An 18,170-nucleotide genomic window follows, 5' to 3' on the forward strand; every position below is an offset into this window, starting at 1 on the left:
ATAAAGCGCAGATTGTTCTCTTCTTGATACCCTCGGATTATGGATTTCAGAGATGCTTCTGCACATTATCTTAAAAAAAGAGAGAGATGCTTCTGCAATGAAAAACGGTGTGAAGGCTCGGCTTCTTCTCTTTGCTGCAAATAAAGAGATTCCTAAGCCACCATGGTTTGTGACCGTAAAGCGTAAATGGACGCAAACGGAGATGGCTGTTTGCGGCCAAAAATTTCGGTGAAGGAACGAACACCTTTTCACGTTTCCAAAAATCAAAGCATCACAGGATTTATGGAGAACGGCCCATGACGAGTGAAGGGAATGGGGCCAATAAAGGATGGGATTGGACACTGGGCCTCGTTCCCTTTCTTTTCTGGGATACCCTATAGACCTGAGGGGTATTTGGTTTCGCATACTAAAATTTAATCCATCTCTGTTACATTAAATATTTAGATACTAATTAGAAGTATTAAATATAGATTAATTATAAAATCAATTGCACAGATGGAGACTGACAAATCTATTAAGCCTAATTAATTCATGATTAGCACATATTTACTGTAGCATCACATTGTCAAATCATGACTAATTAGGCTTAATAAATTTATCTCGCGAATTAGCTTCCATTTGTGCAATTGGTTTTATAATTAGCTCATGTTTAGTCCTCATATCTAAACATTCGATGTGACAGGGACTAAACTTTAGTGCGTGGAACCAAACACCCCAATACCCAATATGAACATATTTAGAATTAACATATGAAATGTACTATCTCAACATTTTTTATATATATACCGCTTCAACATTTGTATACAAAATGTTGAACTTGTTTATTAGAATTGTTGAACTAATTTTGAATAAACATTGAATGTAGTAGTTTAAAGTGTTGATTAGTTTTTTAAACAGTTCACAAATTTTCAACGAAATAGTAAATCATTAAAAAAGAGAAAGTGTACCAGCCAGGCAGCCACCGGCCGACACTCCTGCCGTCCTGCGCCTGCGCGCTGCTGTGCTACCTGGCTGCCTGCATGCGTGTGAATTGTGATTGGGCGATGGCTCCATGATTCAGGTCTTGTTTAGTTGCCAAAGTTTGGAGGTGCCAAATTACTGTTACAGCATTGTAGCACACTGTAGCGTTTCGTTTGTATTTGTGAATTATTGTCCAAATATTGACTAATTAGGTTCAAAAGATTCGTCTCGCAAAGTACAACAAAACTGTGCAATTAGTTTTTAATTTCGTCTACATTTAGTACTCCATGCATGTACCGCAAGTTTGATGTGATGGAGAATCTTCTTTTTGCATAGTATCAAAGTTGGGAGTTGGGGGTGAAGTAAACAAGGGCTCAGCGATTCCTGTCTCTCTTTTTTTCCCATGTGGGCATGCAGCAAAAATACTTAGGCCTTGTTGTCCAACTTTGGGGGGTCCAAATTACTATAGCAACACTGTAGCATTTCGTTTGTATTTGTAAATTATTGTCCAAATATTAACTAATTAGGCTCAAAAGATTCGTCTCGCAAAGTACAACAAAACTGTGCAATTAGTTTTTGATTTCGTCTACATTCAGTACTCCATGTATGTACCGCAAGTTTAATGTGATGGAGAATTTTCTTTTGCATAGTGTCAAAGTTGGAATTTGGGGTGAACTAAACAACCATCACATTCGTTCAAGTACTTTGTCTAGGTTCGGCTGAGACTGTTGCACAGCTAGCCTAACTACAGGAACCGGAGTCGATGGAGCTGCAGCCGCAGCTGCAGTGCAGCGGCAAGAATCACAGCTGTGACCTTAATTTGGTCGTCGAATATTTTTTTGGATACGAACACATGCATCTACATTCTGTATTCACTACTCCGAAAGCGAGTTTTTTTGGTATATTGCCATATATATACTTTCAGTCAAGTAGGCATTCCCTCGGGCAAAGAAAAAAAAGTTTTGACTTTCATTTTAGAGCATCTACGGCAATATCCCTTTCCCTAATCCAACTACCATATTGGGAGAATTGATAGGAAAATAGTGCTACAACAATTTCTCTTTACCTTTCTCTTTTCCTAATAATTATTAGGACAATCCAATAATTCACTCAACTCTCCCTAAATAAAGAAGGAGTTGTGACTCTCTCAATACGGTAGTTGGATTGTAATGAGATTATTGGGAGACTGCAAAAGCAACTCTCTTAATAACCGTGCAAGTGATATTGGAATACCTCGGTTGACTAGTTGGAAATATTTATTAGGAGACTGCTGGAAATGCTCTCTCCCAGTGGCTAAGAAATTTGCACTGGTGCAAGCAATAATAGTCCAGCACTCTGTAACGTCAAATGTTTACTTCTTCCTCGTAAACAAACAGATCAATTTTTCTCCTGTCATTTTCTCTGCGTCTTCCACCTGGATTTCAGGATTTTTGTCACTAATATATTATTGATATATGGACCTGGTAGACATGATAGCAACCCAGATTTGAATCATGGCAAAGAGACAGTTCGGGGTGTTTGGTTCTTTAGGAGGCACGTTTAGATACTAATTAGGAGTATTAAATATAGACTAATTACAAAATTAATTGCACATATGAAGACTAATTTGCGAGACGAATCTATAAAGACTAATTAGTTCATGATTTGACAATGTGATGCTACAGTAATCATTTGCTAATGATTGATTAATTAGGCTTAATAGATTCGTCTCGTGAATTAGCCTCCATCTGTATAATTAGTTTTATAATTAGCTCATATTTAGTCCTCATAATTAGCATCCGAATATTCAATATGACACGAACTAGACTTTAGTCCACGAACCAAGCACCTCCGAAATAACAGATTAGACCAGGATCCTCTTTTCACTCGTCAATTGATGGTAGCTACCCAGATCGCAGATCAAGCAGCTAGCCCTGCTGTAGAATATGGTCCAAAGCTAAAGTTGCGGCTCTCATCGATTGCCCAATCCAGAAAAGCGTGTGCCTGTCGTCAGTGTCGTGGATCCTTTGGAACCAGCATCCCAAAAGCTAGCTGCTCCGATCGAATCGCCGCTATCATTCATCCAAGTTTTTTCATTTTATTTTAATACCATGTTCTTTGCGGCCGTGACAATGGCGAATTGGCAAGCTCCCCGTGCAACTACCCTTGCCATGGAAGCTGCTTCTTCTTGCCATGGAAGCTTTCTGGGCATCAGCATCATGGTAGCTTGATCCTGTCCGGATTCAGACAAGGAAAGCCTGATTAGCACGGGACCCCTCTCGCCCGTCGGCCGTCAACACATCGTGTGTCGCGCATCGCCTGCTGACGTAGGTTCTGTTGCGACGACAGACTTCACGTTGGATTTGCCAATACGGCACCATTAATATTGTTATTCGAAGAAGATGCGAGCCAAGGCCAGCAACGTCACCGGTCGACGTCGATGTGAAGTAAAATCTCTCTGATCGAGCCATACATTGACCAGATGCAGCTCGATACGTCATCAAGTGACATGTTGGCAGACAGCAAAGTATACGGAGGAAGATACATTCTGATTGGGGAGCAATACATGTCGTGTCGCGGTCGTGCTTAGTGAGGAGCGACACGTGTAGAAGCATGCAGGCAACTAAGCAGGAGGAGCTACGGTATACTGTTAGTGAGAAAACGCCAACAATATTATCGTTCCGGCGTGTGAGAACGACGCCGATTGGAAGTGAGCCGCTCCCTGAGTGGCGAGTGCAGTGCTGAACTCTCCATCAATAAGCAAAAGACAGGCACACGTACACGGAGCGAACAAGATATGGACTTAGAACTTATATAAAATGATAGTTAGGCATAGTAATATTTTTATAATATATGGACAAATAATAGCTTTCAAATCAATTAGTACGTAAAAGTAAATAAGTGTGTCTCTAGATAAAAATAAATATGTGGCGAGTTTCGTCAAGATCACCAGCAAACCGACCTGACGATACGTGGGCATACCATAATACCCCTTGACCACGCACCCCTCAAAGCTCACGTGTTCCCCATTCCATTTTGAAACACACCGACCCATCCCATCCCCGACACTACCTCCGCCCATTCCGCTGCAATCCACCGTGCCTCACCGGCGGAAGTTATCGCGCGCGCCCGCAGACCTCCATTGCTTTTCCGCCCACTTCAATCCACCGAGGAATCTATCTCCACACCCTCGCTCAGTATCCTCGTTAGGGTTAGGTGCATCAGTGTGGTGGTTGGGCCAAGCCGCCGACGAGGAGGAGGCTCCCATCAAAACAAGCTGTGCCGGAGGAGGGGGAGCGGGCGGGAGATGAGGAGCTGTTGTTTGCCGGCTCTCACGAGTTGGATGTTCAGGCTGCCGGTGACCATTTACTTTTCCGATGTTTTCTTTCCCGTGGTGCTTGTCATGCATTACTTTTTTAGGGCTGTGTGTGTTTGGACCAAATCCCCCAGTTGATACGGGGGTTATTAGTGATATTCTCTGCTTATTATTCATGGAAATCTCGCTAGGCAAAAATACAAATGCTCATAGCTGTCTCTGTTTTGATTGTATTTTTTTTCAATCATTACAATGTTTGTTGTGCATGCTCATTGTTGTCTGTGAACGAGTCACCTAGTTTTGTAATATTTTGGTCCAAATTTTAGGTTGAAACTGAGGACTCTCCTCCTTTTATTTTGGAAGTGAGTTCCTGTTTTTGCAAGGGAATAGTTGTAACTGTGAGCGAAATGTTAGCAACTGATTAGTGTATTGAGTAATATCAACTGCAGCTGAGAATATTTTTTTGACATGTCCATATCCAATTATTCTTGGTCTCTTGGAAATCATGCAAGTCAAATTTATAAATGCTTATATACGGCTTTAATTTTGCTTGGATTTTTCCCCACTCACCGCAAACTTGGGTACTCGTAGGAATTAGTAACTTAAGATTTGTGTAATTTGCCTACCTGCTAGGTAGTAATTGAGATTCCCATTTCTAAAAAATGAGTTACTGTTGGGTTGCCATTATACAGGGAAATAATTATAACCAGTCAGATTGGCGCGAAAAAATATTATCTTCTACTATGCTCAAAACAACATCATAACGATGTATTGAATCAAATCCAAAGCTACATTAAATCGGCATAGTAGCTCAGAATCCGAGAATGCTTCAGACATTTTGGTACATGTAAAGATAACTTTTTTACTTAGGAATTCACTAACTTTTGGGTGCTAGTAGATATAGTTGACGGATTGGTTTACGTTGATTATTGGTTTTGTAGGGGCAAAAGATAAAATTAGCAATGAAGGAATAATTCAATTATAATTTGTGAGTTTATGAAGTAAAATCAGTGCAAAAGGTAGTAGGGCTACCACATACCACATGTGAACGTAATATACAGAATAGTACGTGGGTCTATTGTGGGTCCCACATGAACAGTACATAGATCCCACGTGGGCCCACGATTCACGAGAGAGCTCCGAAGCGAGCCACTTTAGTATGTATAATAGGCTAGTGATGCTTCTAGTAACCGATGAGTGTCACGAGTAGCCAGTTCTGTTCCGACTACATTTTTCAACTTGAAGTGAAACATGTTTTCTAATGCAACTTGTTAGTACCTCAGTGTGTCCTCAATTACTTATTAGCAGGTACATTCTCAATTTTGCTATATAGCAAGAACATGTGCAGTTGTGGTTAAGCAACATACTTTTATCCCTTTTTTTTAGCATGAGGACCGAAGGTGTTCTACCAGATAAGAAAAGAACAACATTCCATTCAGGATCAACTTGAAACTCGGCTGGAAGATTACGAATCAGGGCTCGTGCTACTGTGCATGCTCTGTGGCGGAGCCAATGGAGGGTTGGCAGGGGCCATACCCCACCCCAATGCCAGAGAAAAAAAAAATTAACCCCTACTTAGCTAGAGTGGATGTTAAGCTAAAGCATGAATTAGCAGCTGCAAAACAAATACACTTATTAACGATTTGTAAGCAATATATACATTAGGAGCACTATATAACCAAAAAAAGTTGCTTGTTCTAAATTTAGTGCCTATGCATATGATATTTTGACGAGTATATTTGGTCGGCCCCATGCATAATTCCTAGCTCCGGCATTGTGCATGCTGCGAGAGGTGATTCAAATGCAGGTTCAGATGTCCCGCGAACATCTCCTGGGTTACAAGCTATGCGCAATGCTGCACCCACCAATACTAGTAATCCGGTTCCGAAGAAGAGGAAGATGCCTTAGGGGAGGGATCTGAGGTTGCCCAGTCATCACGAAGATGATGATTTTATGGAGACTATACCATATAGAAGGCGTCGTCTAGCTGCTGCAGATCCTTGCCCCAGTCTTTCTAGACAGCAATCGGCTGCTGCAGATTCTGTACAGGTAATTTATTTCAATTCAAAACATATATATTTTGCACTGCGTTTTTATTTTGGTCTGCTACTTTTTTGTATTTAATTCTGGACATTGCCACTGTTTGCTAGTATTTTTTTTAACTTACATGAGACACTTACCATTTTTCGAACTTGCATGTGCTATCCTGTAGTAATTGACGCATTGTGTGATATTTTTCAATCTGGTATATAATATGTTTAGCAGTAGCCAGTAGAGTCTTTTCTATCCTTTTTTTGCAACTGAGAGCTCAATGTATTAGTTATGATTACTATGTTTTTTTCATTAATACATCTGTTTTTTTTCATATGACCAGCCCAACGAGGTGGATGCAGCAAGAGTGAGAAAAGGCTCTCCAACTATGCGTTGTTCCCCAAAGAGCTTTAGAAAATTTGTTGATGCTCTTAGTCCTTAGCAGAAGGGAAAGATTGATCTTAGGTTTCGTTTGGATGTATGCATTCAGCCTCAAAATTGGGAATTGGCATTGAAACTCCCGAATGCCAGCTGTTTGGCTGTCCTGGAATTTGAAATTGGAAATCGACTCCAATACCAACCAGAATTCACGACGCACTCAACCTCCTACCCTTGATACCGAGCGCATCCCTTTAGTATTCGCTGGAATCCATTCCCCCGCGTCTCTCTGCGCGACGCCCCTCCGTCTCCCTCTGCGCCGGGCCCCTTCGCGCGAGGCACGTCGGCCCTCCAACTCCCTCCGCCGGCCGCCTCTAGCTCCCTCCTCCATCTTCCACCCCCCGCCGGCCCTCCTCCATCTTCCACCCCGGCACCCCCCTCAAACTCGCGGAGGCACATGACCCTACCGACGCGTCGGAGCGGGAGGAGGCGAAGGCCGCGGGGAGAGCGAGGAGCCACGCTGTCTCTCCCCTACCTCCCTCTGCGATGAGCCCCGCGCCCCTCCGCCGGCAAGCCGCGCGGCTCCTCCCCTGCCTCCCTCCGTGGACAAGCCGCGTCACCTCTCGCCTGGCCTTCTTCGATGTTGTGGATCCGGGAGCTCTGCCCTGGATGCAGCCCGTCTTCTTCTCCAAAGCGGGATCCCCGTCTTCTTCTCCGGCGAGGCAAGATGAGGGCGGGTGAGCTCTACCCCGGATGCAAGCGGCGCAGCCCCTCCCTGCTCCCTTCGCCGGCGAGTTGCGCCGCTCCATCTTCTTCTCTAGCGGGATCCGACGATGCCTGGGTGACGCGCTCCGCCTCGAGCGAGCAACGGCTCATCGCAGTGGCTCCCAAGCTACAGCCCGCAGCCATCTTCGACGAGGCCTGGGCATCGTGGAGAGAAGATGTGAAGAGGAGCAATCAATTCTCAATTCCAGGATATATACATCCAAACGTGAATTGGATTTGTCTATCTCATAAAATTCCATCTAGTAATTCTATCTACATCCAAACAATGACTTTGGTATTATAACTCAATACCAATACTAGTCTGATTTGGTATTTGATCCAATTCAATGCCAAGGCTCCCAATATCAACATCCAAACGAAGCCTTATGGGTTTTGGGGACTTGCTTTCTTTTAAGCCAAACTACCTCAACACTCTACTGATCTGGTTAATGGAGAAGTTTAACACAGAAACAATGAGATATATTGGAGATTGCTGGTAACCCAGCACGCCGTGAAGTGTGTACTTTGTTTGCCAACTATGATTTTCCCCTTGCCGTAAGAAGAACGACGATCACCCCCACCATTACCACTACCTCCAGCAGCAGTAGCCATCTCTATGTACCACAACTTATTTAGCTCATATTTGCAAATGACTAAACTATGAACAAATTATATATTTTCCCACAATTTACTTAGCTCAAATATAACATATAAATGAAAAATTTCTCCATTGTAACTTATTCTAAAAATGACTAATTATGTACCTCTATTTCATCTTATTATCTCTATGTACCATAATTTATCTCGCTCATTTTGCCATAATTTATTTAGCTCATATTTAAAAAGTACTAAACTATGAAATTCTTCCTCTAACCTCATATCAATTTCTTTGACTAGTACGAAACATAGCATCCAAAAAATTGCAGTTTATTCTAAAAATCACAAATATGAGCTCTAAATAACACATGCATATAAATGAAAATTTTCTCCATTGTACCTTATTCTAAAAAATCACAAATTACTCTAGTTCTAAAGCATAAAACTTAGTATACTAACCATGTATCAAGAAGTTTCTAACCTTTAAAATACTTGAATGAGTGAAATCCCCACGAAATGGTCTTAAATCCGGCAGCACCTCCCCTATGGCGCCATGAATAGGATGAAGCTCGAGCTGTGGTTAGTGGCTCGAGCAGGAGGAAGAAGAAGGCGAATTTATAGGAGGAAAGTTAGTACCGGATGGAGGCTTCACCCGGTACTAAAGGTTGCATATTAGTACCGGGTGGAGCCTCCACCCAGTACTAAAGGCCCGGTGGCACATTAGTACCGGTTGGAGCCCCCAACCGGTACTAAAGGGGTCACGAGGGGTTCCTGGGGAACTAGCCATTAGGCTCGGTACTAATACTCATATTAGTACCGACACAGTTACAACCGGCACTAATGCAGTGGATGAAAGGTCGATTCTGATGCATCCCTCCATGATCCAATGATAAAGAAGGAAATCTTGCCCGAGAGCATGCACACTCATCCAACCTTGGGCACACAATCAAAAGCATGTTTTCATCGGTTCATATGCTGGAATATAGCATAATATCCTTATTAATATTACTAGCCTAATGTTGATAGCCTTTCGAGCTTTATAGGCACTCCGACTAATCAATTGTGTAATGTATATCTAAAGATTGCGCAAAGTTTTAAATAACGGGTTGAGCCATTGACCAATGATTTCCTCCAAGCATTATAAAAGGTTATAGTGAAAGTCATTTCACTTAGTACTTTATTTAACAATAAAAATTAATTATACATAACATATCAAAATAAGGAAATATCGTAAAATACTCTAATACACGTCTAGGGCTCAAAGGCTCCGGAGTACATTTCTCCAGATTCATCGCTTCACAATTAGGATTAAGGTTTGGTCTTTGACCTACTGTCATCGGAATGAAACGACCTCGGTGCGCTGATAAGAAAACTGGATTAGCAACATTAAAACAATTTGCAGCTAACCTGTGCAAAAAAACGTTGTTAGCTACACGAGGGGGACAATTGTAATGTTGTAGCGTCAAGTATCTGAAAACGCAATAGCGGCCATATATAGCCCGTCTCTGATACTATGCCATCGTGGTTTCACGGACCGTACTGAAAACCAATCATCCTCAAACTTAAATTAGATCACTATTCCTCTGCAGCGTATACGAAACAGATATTCCTTACGTCTCAAATTACTATTTATTTTATCTTTTCTATGCATCAACATAAATATATATTTAAGTGCAGAAAAGTCAAAATGGATAGAAATTGGGACGTAGGGAGACTACCACGTAAATCACAGCATGAGCAGAGTGCCGAAACTAAAGAGCTCGTAAGAGTTCAAGCAAAACAACCGTAGAAAACAGAGGCAAATCCGCTGGAACGCGTCCTCGACTCGTCGGTGCAGCGCTAACGCCTAGCGGTAGCGCTGCAGCAGCCGCTCAGCCTCCCTTACGCCGCTCATGTACGCGGCGTGCGTCGTCGAGTAGTGCGTCCGGTGCGTTGCCTCGCCGGCGAACAGGACGCGCGGCGGCGACGCACGGCCGTCGTCGCCCCTCGACCCGCGAGGCAGCGGCTCGGCCATTCGGTCGAGGTCCTCGCCGTTGGACCCGACGGCCACGTAGCTGTAGGACCCCACAAACAGCGGGTCCGTGGCCCACCCGCTCCTCTTGATCCGCTTCACCCGCCACTGAGGTGGGCCCGGGAGGAAGGAGTCCAGCGTGGCTTGGAGCCCGCGGATGACCTCGTCGTCGGGGAGCGACTCCAGGTGCGCGGCCTCCCGCCCGGCGAACCACGCCAGCACTACGCGGGAGCCCGCGTGGACGGGGCAGATCGACTCGGTGCCGCGCATCCACCAGGGGATCTTGGCCACGTGCCCCCGGAACGCCATGTGCAGGAACGGGAACTCCGGCGGCTGGCCGCCGCCGCCTTCCGGGCCCGGCGCCTCGGCAGGCTCCACCTCCATGAACAGCTTGTTCACGGCGCCGAAGCCGAGGCGTGCGACGGCCTCGCGCTTGAACTGCGGGAGCGGCGGGTCGAAGGCGATGGCGCCCGCGGCGGAGGCGTCCTTGCCGCCGAGGCTGGCCTTGAGGACGCCCAGCGAGACCGTGAGGATGACGTGGTCGGCGGTGATCTCCGGCGCGCCGTCGGCAAAGTGTAGGCGCACGGGAGACCCGCGCCAGTCGAGACGGCGGAGGCGGAGGCCGAGGCGGACGGTGCCCGGCGGGAGCGCGGCGACGAGGTGGTCGACGACGCGGGAGTACCCGCCGGGGATGGTGACGTGCTCGCCGGGGAAGTCCCGGTACTCGCCCTCGGCGGCGAGGTCGAGGTCTCCGAGGTCGTCGGCGGAGGTGTCCGTCCGCTCCCGGTTGATGTGCATGGCGAGCAGCGCCTCCTCGACCTCCTCCAGCTCCTTATTTTCGCCGCCAGCTGCTGCTGCTGCCGCCGGGCGCGCCGCCTGGTACGCGCGGAGGCCGCGGCGCAGGTACTCCTCGACGCCCCCTCCACCGCGGGCCTCCCCGGCGCGCGCGGCCTCCATCATGCCCCTGTAAAGCTCCTCGACCGGCCGCGCCACCCGGTCCACGTCGACGACCTCGCCGCCCTCGGCGACCGTGAGCACGCGGTCGGGGAACCCGTCCATGCGCTCGTACGGGAGGGACCCGGCGGCATCCCCGTCCTCGTCCTTATTCCCGCTGCGACTGCCGAGCGCGCCGGCGTCGCGCGCGAGCGCGTACACGGGGCTCCCGTCGACTCCCTGCACCCACGTGGCGCCCATCTCGATGCGGTGGCCGGCGAACTCGGACGTGAGCACCCGGCCGCCCGCGCGGGCGCCGGCCTCCACGACCGCCACCTCGAACCGGTCCCCGCCCCCCGCGGCGCCAAGCCGGCGCGCCGCCGTGAGCCCGGCCACGCCCGCGCCCACTATGACGACCCTCGGCTTCCGGGTCACCATCCTCGGTCGCGCGCGCACCACACGCTAGCTGCCTCACAATGCAACAGGAGTGTGTGGGTGTCTCAAGCCTTCCTCCCAAGACGGGCGGAGGCCACACGAGGCGTTATAACGAGGAGCCGCGCGCCGGGCAGCGCGAGCACGATACGACACGGGGAGCACACGAACAACACGTTTGTGGTATGTATCACTGCGAGAGCGTGTCGCTGGTGCCAAGCTTCGCTGTCGAGGTAGGACAAGTGCAACATCATCTGACACGATGGAGTTAGCAGTGCAACGACAGGAAAAAAAATAGATAAGCTATTTCATCAGGTCCTTAATAAACGAATGAATCAATGAATCATGTTAGGGAGATTTGTTCGTCTCTTTTCCGTAGTCCATCTTTCACGAGATGCAGCTGAAGCTTTGAAGGGCACGGCCGCTAAGCTCTCATCCTCTCAAGAGGTGACGCGAGAGGATAATGGTGAGATGGTACTACCTCAACTCAGTGAAACAGTGACCGCAATCTCAGGATCTGATGAAGAGGAGAAAAGAAAATGTAGAAACAAACTACCGTCAATTACATATGTTGGGTTGAATTGAAAGTCTTTATGTCTAAGTCCGTTAGCTCTTAGCTGTTGGTGTCCGTTTTGTGGTGAAGACGTGAAGTAGCTTTATGTTCCAGGTGCTAAACACTAGCGTTGCTTTTGCTGGTAGGTTGGTGTGGTTTTTCAGTCAGGAGACTCAGGGACTCTAGGATCAGCCCTTGGGTGCTGTTATCCTATGTTCTTTTCACCCTAAGTTTCCATCAGTGTTTCTTTTCAAATGACTTGGAGTGGAAACGTAAGTATTTGGGGTGGAAGCTTATTGTAATTTCGTTGCTTTTAGTAACGAAATTCGGTATGTCGATATGAGCGAATCTGATGCCAGTTCTGTCGAAAGGGAAGGAAAGAGAAAACAAAAAGGGAATAACGAATCCATGCCGCATTCACTCCTGAAACTCTTGTGGTGTTTGCATACATCCGACAAGCGTTTTCCCTGGCATCAAGGGACGGACGGCATTGTCGTTTGAGAAGCTTACAAGCTTAATCTTGGATGGATGCCGGATGCCACCTCATAATTCATATCTGTTCGGCTTTCTTAAATTGAGCAGCTTCAAACTGTATGCTTACCTTGCTACAATCTGATGCTAGTATGCCAAAATGCTTATGTACAAGTTGGTCTAAGGGCGTGATTGGTTGCCTTCCCTTACAAACCGGGCTCGCACCAAGGAATCAGGCTGGCCGGAGCCAGGTTTAGCTCGTGCAACATCACCATGATTGGTTGCCTCAATCCCTCCAACCAGGCCCTAGGGAGATATTGATTGGTTGCATGCATGTACATAGATTTTAAATAGCAGAGGTAAGATGAGTTTGATTGGTTGCCTGAATTGAAACAGATACAACATCCTCTTGCATGGAAATGGTGAGGTTACCACCAGCTTGTCCATGAGGCCAACACCAGGAAACAACCAGTGTTACGTACATTTCCAAAGCATAAACACAATAATTAATGCCTGAACTAATATTATTGCAGCATCTAATAATATGATTACATCTTTAAAATCTAAACCACCCTTCTTCCTCTTGAGTTCAGCTGCAGGAGAGTCCTCTTTTTCTTTAACATTTTCCATGGAATGCTACCCTGCAGCCGACCTCTTGATCATGGCACTCCTCCTAGGAGGAGAAAATATAAGGAAATTAATAATAAAAATGATAAGTAGGCAGTAGGTAAAATGAAAACAAATGAGCAATTAACAATTGAAAGAAGTCCACATATCATCATTGGTAATGGGCATATGCTCAGAATAGGACTACCACATGAACAACAAGGTACCACATGAATAGGTAGTAGTGAAAATACAAACAGGAACAGCAGGGTAAAATGGAGAACATAGTATCATTGGCAATGGACAAGTATACAAGTGCATTAGTCCTATAGTTATGCAGATTGTGACTTTATTTATCTACCCATGTTAAATTAATTACCTTGTGGGACACTTAAACCATCATCCCGCTCAAGTGCATCAGCAAGAATGGTAGCGTCATGTGCTGACCCCTCCTAACCAGCCAAGACATATGTGAATTTCAAATCAAAGTCCACTGCAGCTAGCACATTTTGAGTTGTATAGTGTTTCCTGCGCCTAAATGCTACTTGCATCTTGGTTGGCACTCTAGCATAGATATGAGTTCCATCTATTGCCCCAACACAATCCTACATTGAACCTAATAATATTTGGTTACATGACATTCACCCAAGTATGCAAAAGTTAGTGTTACCACAATGACTTAGCAATTACCGTAAAATATGGATACCATCTTAAGCTGTTTCTAATCTTAAGTGGTGTCTCAGTTGAGGAGCCTTAATAAGTTCATGCCTAAGTTCCCCAATAGCATATAACACTTCCTTGAAATATCTACTCACTGTCTCAACTGACCTCCTCCAAGATTGGTGTATAACTCTAAACCGCTGGTTATGCCCAACAACGTGAAGAAACATTGCAAGTTGTTGTTCTATGCTGCTATGTATGCTGTCTCTAAGTAAATTTCTTTCCCTAAGCACATTGCATAGGTGGAAAAAAGGGGCTCTCCTCATGCGAAGCATGTTTACACACTCAACATCATTGCAGTTATAAATTTTATCCAAGTTCTTTTACCTTTCCTCATCCATTGTACTCATTGGGGGCATAAGTTATTTGAAGGCATTAGCATTGCCGCAGTCTAAGCCTACTAAATAGGAATGCATACATACTAGCAATGATAGCAGTGGCATGAACAACAAGCATGCATCTCTGATCTTCCAAAGCCATCTAAAAAATAAAACAAGCAATAGATCCTAAGTGGTTGGACAGGAATGAACATAACTGATAGGTAACAACATGGACAAGTATACTCAGATTTAACAAAAAAAACATCATTAGTATGGATAAGTATGCTCAGATTTAACATAAAATATCATTAGCATGGATAAGTGTGCTCAGATTTAACATAAAAACATCATTAGCATGAGACAAGTGTGCTCAGATTTCACATAAAAACATCATTACCATAGGACACATTATTTACATCATTAGCATGGATAATATGCTCAGGTAAGTTCCATCCAGAGCACCGTAAAAATGTAAAACAAAACAAATCATGCATGCACACGCAGGTGCTCACAGACAAAAGGGCTCGCTTGCACATGATTGGTTATCTTTATTGGGCTAGTTGATTCCGTCCACACAACCTGCCTGATGCTCTTCAGGTGACAGGTGCAGAATCATATGCGATATATAGTTTTTCCTATGGGCCACGGCCCACGGGACTCTTATTCCTCTTCCTCCTCGCTTCTTGTAAAGTTGTGCGGAAACCTATGCGTCTTCCAAAAAGTTTTTTTACTACCCAACTTCCATTGGTTAAGATTCGTACCTTCAATCTCCATGTTGGATACATCACATCTCCCTCAACCCTAGCTCCGTTGACGTGCTTGCCAGCCGCTGCCGCCACTTGCGCTCGCGCGCACGCTCGTGCTTGCCGGCCGCCCCGCTGGCCTTGCCGCGCGCTCCAGCACCCCGCGCCATCTGCCCCGCAGCATTGGAACCCGCAGGCTCGGCCTCCGCCTCGTGCTAGGCCAGCCACGCCGCCCGTGGGCGTGTTAGCTGGCCGCTGGTGCCGTTGCACCGCCCCGTGCGGGCGCGCCCCCGGCCCTTGCGTGTCGGCGGCCGCTTCGTGCGCACCCGTGATTGGAGGTTGAAAAAGAAGCAGGAAAAAATGTTGATTTTTCTTCAAAACAATGTTGAATTCAGTTTGACAAAATATTGAAGTAGATAGTTAAAAATGTTGAATGTTGCATGTGTCTTACAAAATGTTGATCTATATTTTAAAAAAAAGTTGAATCTATCAATTTTAGAGGTTGATTCAGCAGTTAAAAAATGTTAAATCTAGTTTGTTAAAATGTTGACTTAAACTTCTAAATGGATCTAACGAGTTTTAAAGCTATGTTGCTTATCTATCTTCCAATAGCTAGCCCCCGAAGTTGTGATGTGAATCGCCACCGCTTCATCATCAGTCGCATCTCACATGACGCTTCCTCTGAAAGAGAAGACGTTAGATTACCTGCCCCTCTCCCCTCAAAAATGGAGTTTACAAGGGGCCTATCTTTTCCGAGATTCAAAATCACAAGAGAAAACCGGATAGAAGTACGAGAAGTATTCTGAAATCCGCTAGTCCGTGAAATTCTGCCGTCTTTTTTTTTAAAAAAAAACTGTGTGGAGACGATACGAGGGTACTGCATCAGGAAATGGCTGAGGTCATCGGCATTATTTCATCGCAAACTGCTCAACGAGTACAGAATACAGAGCACTAGCATTATATATATCTCAGTTCTCAGAGGCTTAAGCACTATCACATATTCACATTACACAAGCAGCATCATTCCTCAGTGCACTTCGAAAACACATTTCACAAGACAATACATACAGTAATAGCAAAACATCGTTCAAACATTCAACCATATCAATTATGAACAAACCAATTATTAACCTCCTCTAAAGCATGCTGTGAAAAGATTAGCTCCGGGTGCCTTCTTCTTATCACCCTCCACCGGCATCTTGGTCTCTTTACTAGCCGTGGTAGTGGCGGCAACGACGTCGTCGTCATCGATGACCTTCCCGTTCAAGACAGGCGGGACTGGCAGGTTCTCCTCGGCAGGCGGCTCGAGCTGCCACAGCCCGGTCTCCCCGATGACCATCCCCTTGTTCCGCTCCACCCACCACGACTCCGGCACGAGGTTGTCGTCCTTGAGGAACGCGCACGACTTGTTGACCAGCGCCACGCTGCGGTGCACCTGCAGCTTGAACTCGCCGTCCTTCCCGTTCCACCCCGCCACCGTGTGCAGGATGGCCTGCAGGTTGTGGTAATCCCCGACGTTGGTAGTGTTCTCCTTCAGGTACGGCGACTTCTTCGAGTCCACGGCCAGGACGTCGCCGACGTTGGCGTAGCCCAGCAGGCCGCTCGGGTACAGCGGGATCAGGTCGGGCTTGTTCCTGACGTGCAGCGCGCGGAGGTTGGGCAGCTCGTCGAACCGCTCCTTGAACTCCGGGTTCCCGATCTGGGGGCTCCCGAACACGATGGCCGTGACGGGGACGTCGGCGCCGCACACGCCGTTCGCCGCGATGTCGAACGCGGCGAGCGTGGCGAGCGACGCGCCGAGGCTGTGGCCCGTGCACACGACGCTGAGGCTCTCGCCCTTGTACCTGGCCGCCAGCCCGCGCACCGCGGCGACCAGCTGGTCCCGCGCGCTGTGCTTGTTGAAGGGTGACCGCTCGTCGCTGGAGGTGTAGATGAGGTACCACCCCTTCATGACGCGCGCGTGGACGCCCGGGTGGCCCTCCGGCAGGATGGCGTCGGGGAAGACGAGGTCGGGTTTGAGGACGTCCACCCACTCGAGGGTCCGGATGGTGCCGCGCAACGCGACGTAGATGACGCGCTGGCCCGTGGCGGCGGCGGCGGCGTCGGTGGACACGGAGACGTAGCCGATCCAGTTGGACTCCTTGCTCCAGGCCTCGCGGGAGAGCGAGAACACCATGACGCCGCCCGGGAACGACGCCTGGGAGGTCCCGTAGAGGTAGGCCGCGGGGGTCACGTCGGCGGCGGCCGGGAACAGCGTGCGGGCGAAGAGCGTGGACCGGGAGTAGCGGCAGCTGCCGCAGTACTTGGAGTGGGAGTCGGAGTTGAAGGAGTCGTAGGTCACCTGGCAGAGGTCGCCACAGAGCAGGATGAGGCGCCGGAGCGTGAGGTCCAGCGGGTCGAGGAGGCCGTCCCAGTGCTTGGAACCGAGCAGCTCCGGCCACGACGCCGAGCCCTTTGCCGCGCCGACCAGGGCGCTGGACAGGAGGACGCCCTGGCTCGCGTCCATGTGTGCAGCCAGTGTGCGCGGCGCGCGCGTGGTGCGATGAGGAGAGGATTACTGGATTAGGTAGTGTGAGTGTGGGAGTGGTCACTGGTCAGTGAGAGCCTGAGAGGAGGGGAGCAGAAGATGCGTGGACTACTGGTAGTTGGATGTGTGGCACGAAGAACAGATGGGATGGGGTTGGGGACTTGGGGTAGCTGACTGGTTGCTGCACTTGGAACGCCGACGGCCCGGGCAGCGGTTTGCTTTTAACTCTTCTTGAGTTCTTGGTATGTGTCCTGAATACAATGACGTGTAGTTGCAGAACAAGATTAGACGAGACGACCCATCAAGTAAAATGTGCACGTTTTTCTTTGTCTGGTAAAACTGTGGGAGAGCTGGGCAGCTCCATGCATCTCTGCATCCCCTGTTTCCAGCAGATCCTCCCCAAGCCCCAACGGACAGAAAATTCATGTTCGGTTTCCTGTTAGATCTGAATGGCATGTTCGTGACCATTTCTGTATCAGGGGATAGGACACTTCCAGCGGGCAGCGACGGGATGACCTGGATTTCCAGTGGAGGTCCTGGTCTGGCTAAGCGTCATTGAAGATTGTTCAGATTCAGCCTGCGTCTGGACAACTGGACAATTAGATGGGTGGATGGAGGAAGAGAGCGAGTGATGAGATGAGTGAGACTCGGACGGAATCTTGTTTTTCTGCCGTCCTTCCGACAGGGGATGGTTGGCGAGTCACAGTTCACAACAGTCAGCAGAAGGATTTAGGCCCCGTCTTCTTCCACTTACTTATTTTTAGCACCCGTCACATAGAATGTTTAGATACTAATTAGGAGTATTAAACGTAGACTATTTACAAAACC

The 18,170-nt window shown here is 47.4% G+C and overlaps 2 protein-coding genes across 2 annotated transcripts; both read right to left on the reverse strand.

The window, feature by feature from the left end:
* Positions 1-9,630: 9,630 nt before the first annotated feature.
* LOC117855848 (polyamine oxidase 1) lies at positions 9,631-11,558 on the reverse strand. The gene has a single exon (XM_034738247.2). It carries the CDS (start codon positions 11,406-11,408, stop codon positions 9,873-9,875), a length of 1,536 nt encoding a protein of 511 aa, XP_034594138.1. The 5' UTR covers positions 11,409-11,558; the 3' UTR covers positions 9,631-9,872.
* Positions 11,559-15,750: 4,192 nt separating this feature from the next.
* LOC117854744 (phospholipase A1-II 5) lies at positions 15,751-17,546 on the reverse strand. Its single transcript, XM_034736970.2, has one exon. It carries the CDS (start codon positions 17,319-17,321, stop codon positions 15,942-15,944), a length of 1,380 nt encoding a protein of 459 aa, XP_034592861.1. The 5' UTR covers positions 17,322-17,546; the 3' UTR covers positions 15,751-15,941.
* Positions 17,547-18,170: the final 624 nt, after the last annotated feature.

Source organism: Setaria viridis, chromosome 5 (genome assembly GCF_005286985.2).
Source record: "Setaria viridis chromosome 5, Setaria_viridis_v4.0, whole genome shotgun sequence".
Classification (NCBI taxonomy): Eukaryota; Viridiplantae; Streptophyta; class Magnoliopsida; order Poales; family Poaceae; genus Setaria; species Setaria viridis.

Coding starts and splice junctions, on each gene's coding strand:
- LOC117855848 (XM_034738247.2), bottom strand. CDS start 11,408: ATGGTGACCCGGAAGCCGAGGGTCGTCATAGTGGGCGCGGGCGTGGCC.
- LOC117854744 (XM_034736970.2), bottom strand. CDS start 17,321: ATGGACGCGAGCCAGGGCGTCCTCCTGTCCAGCGCCCTGGTCGGCGCG.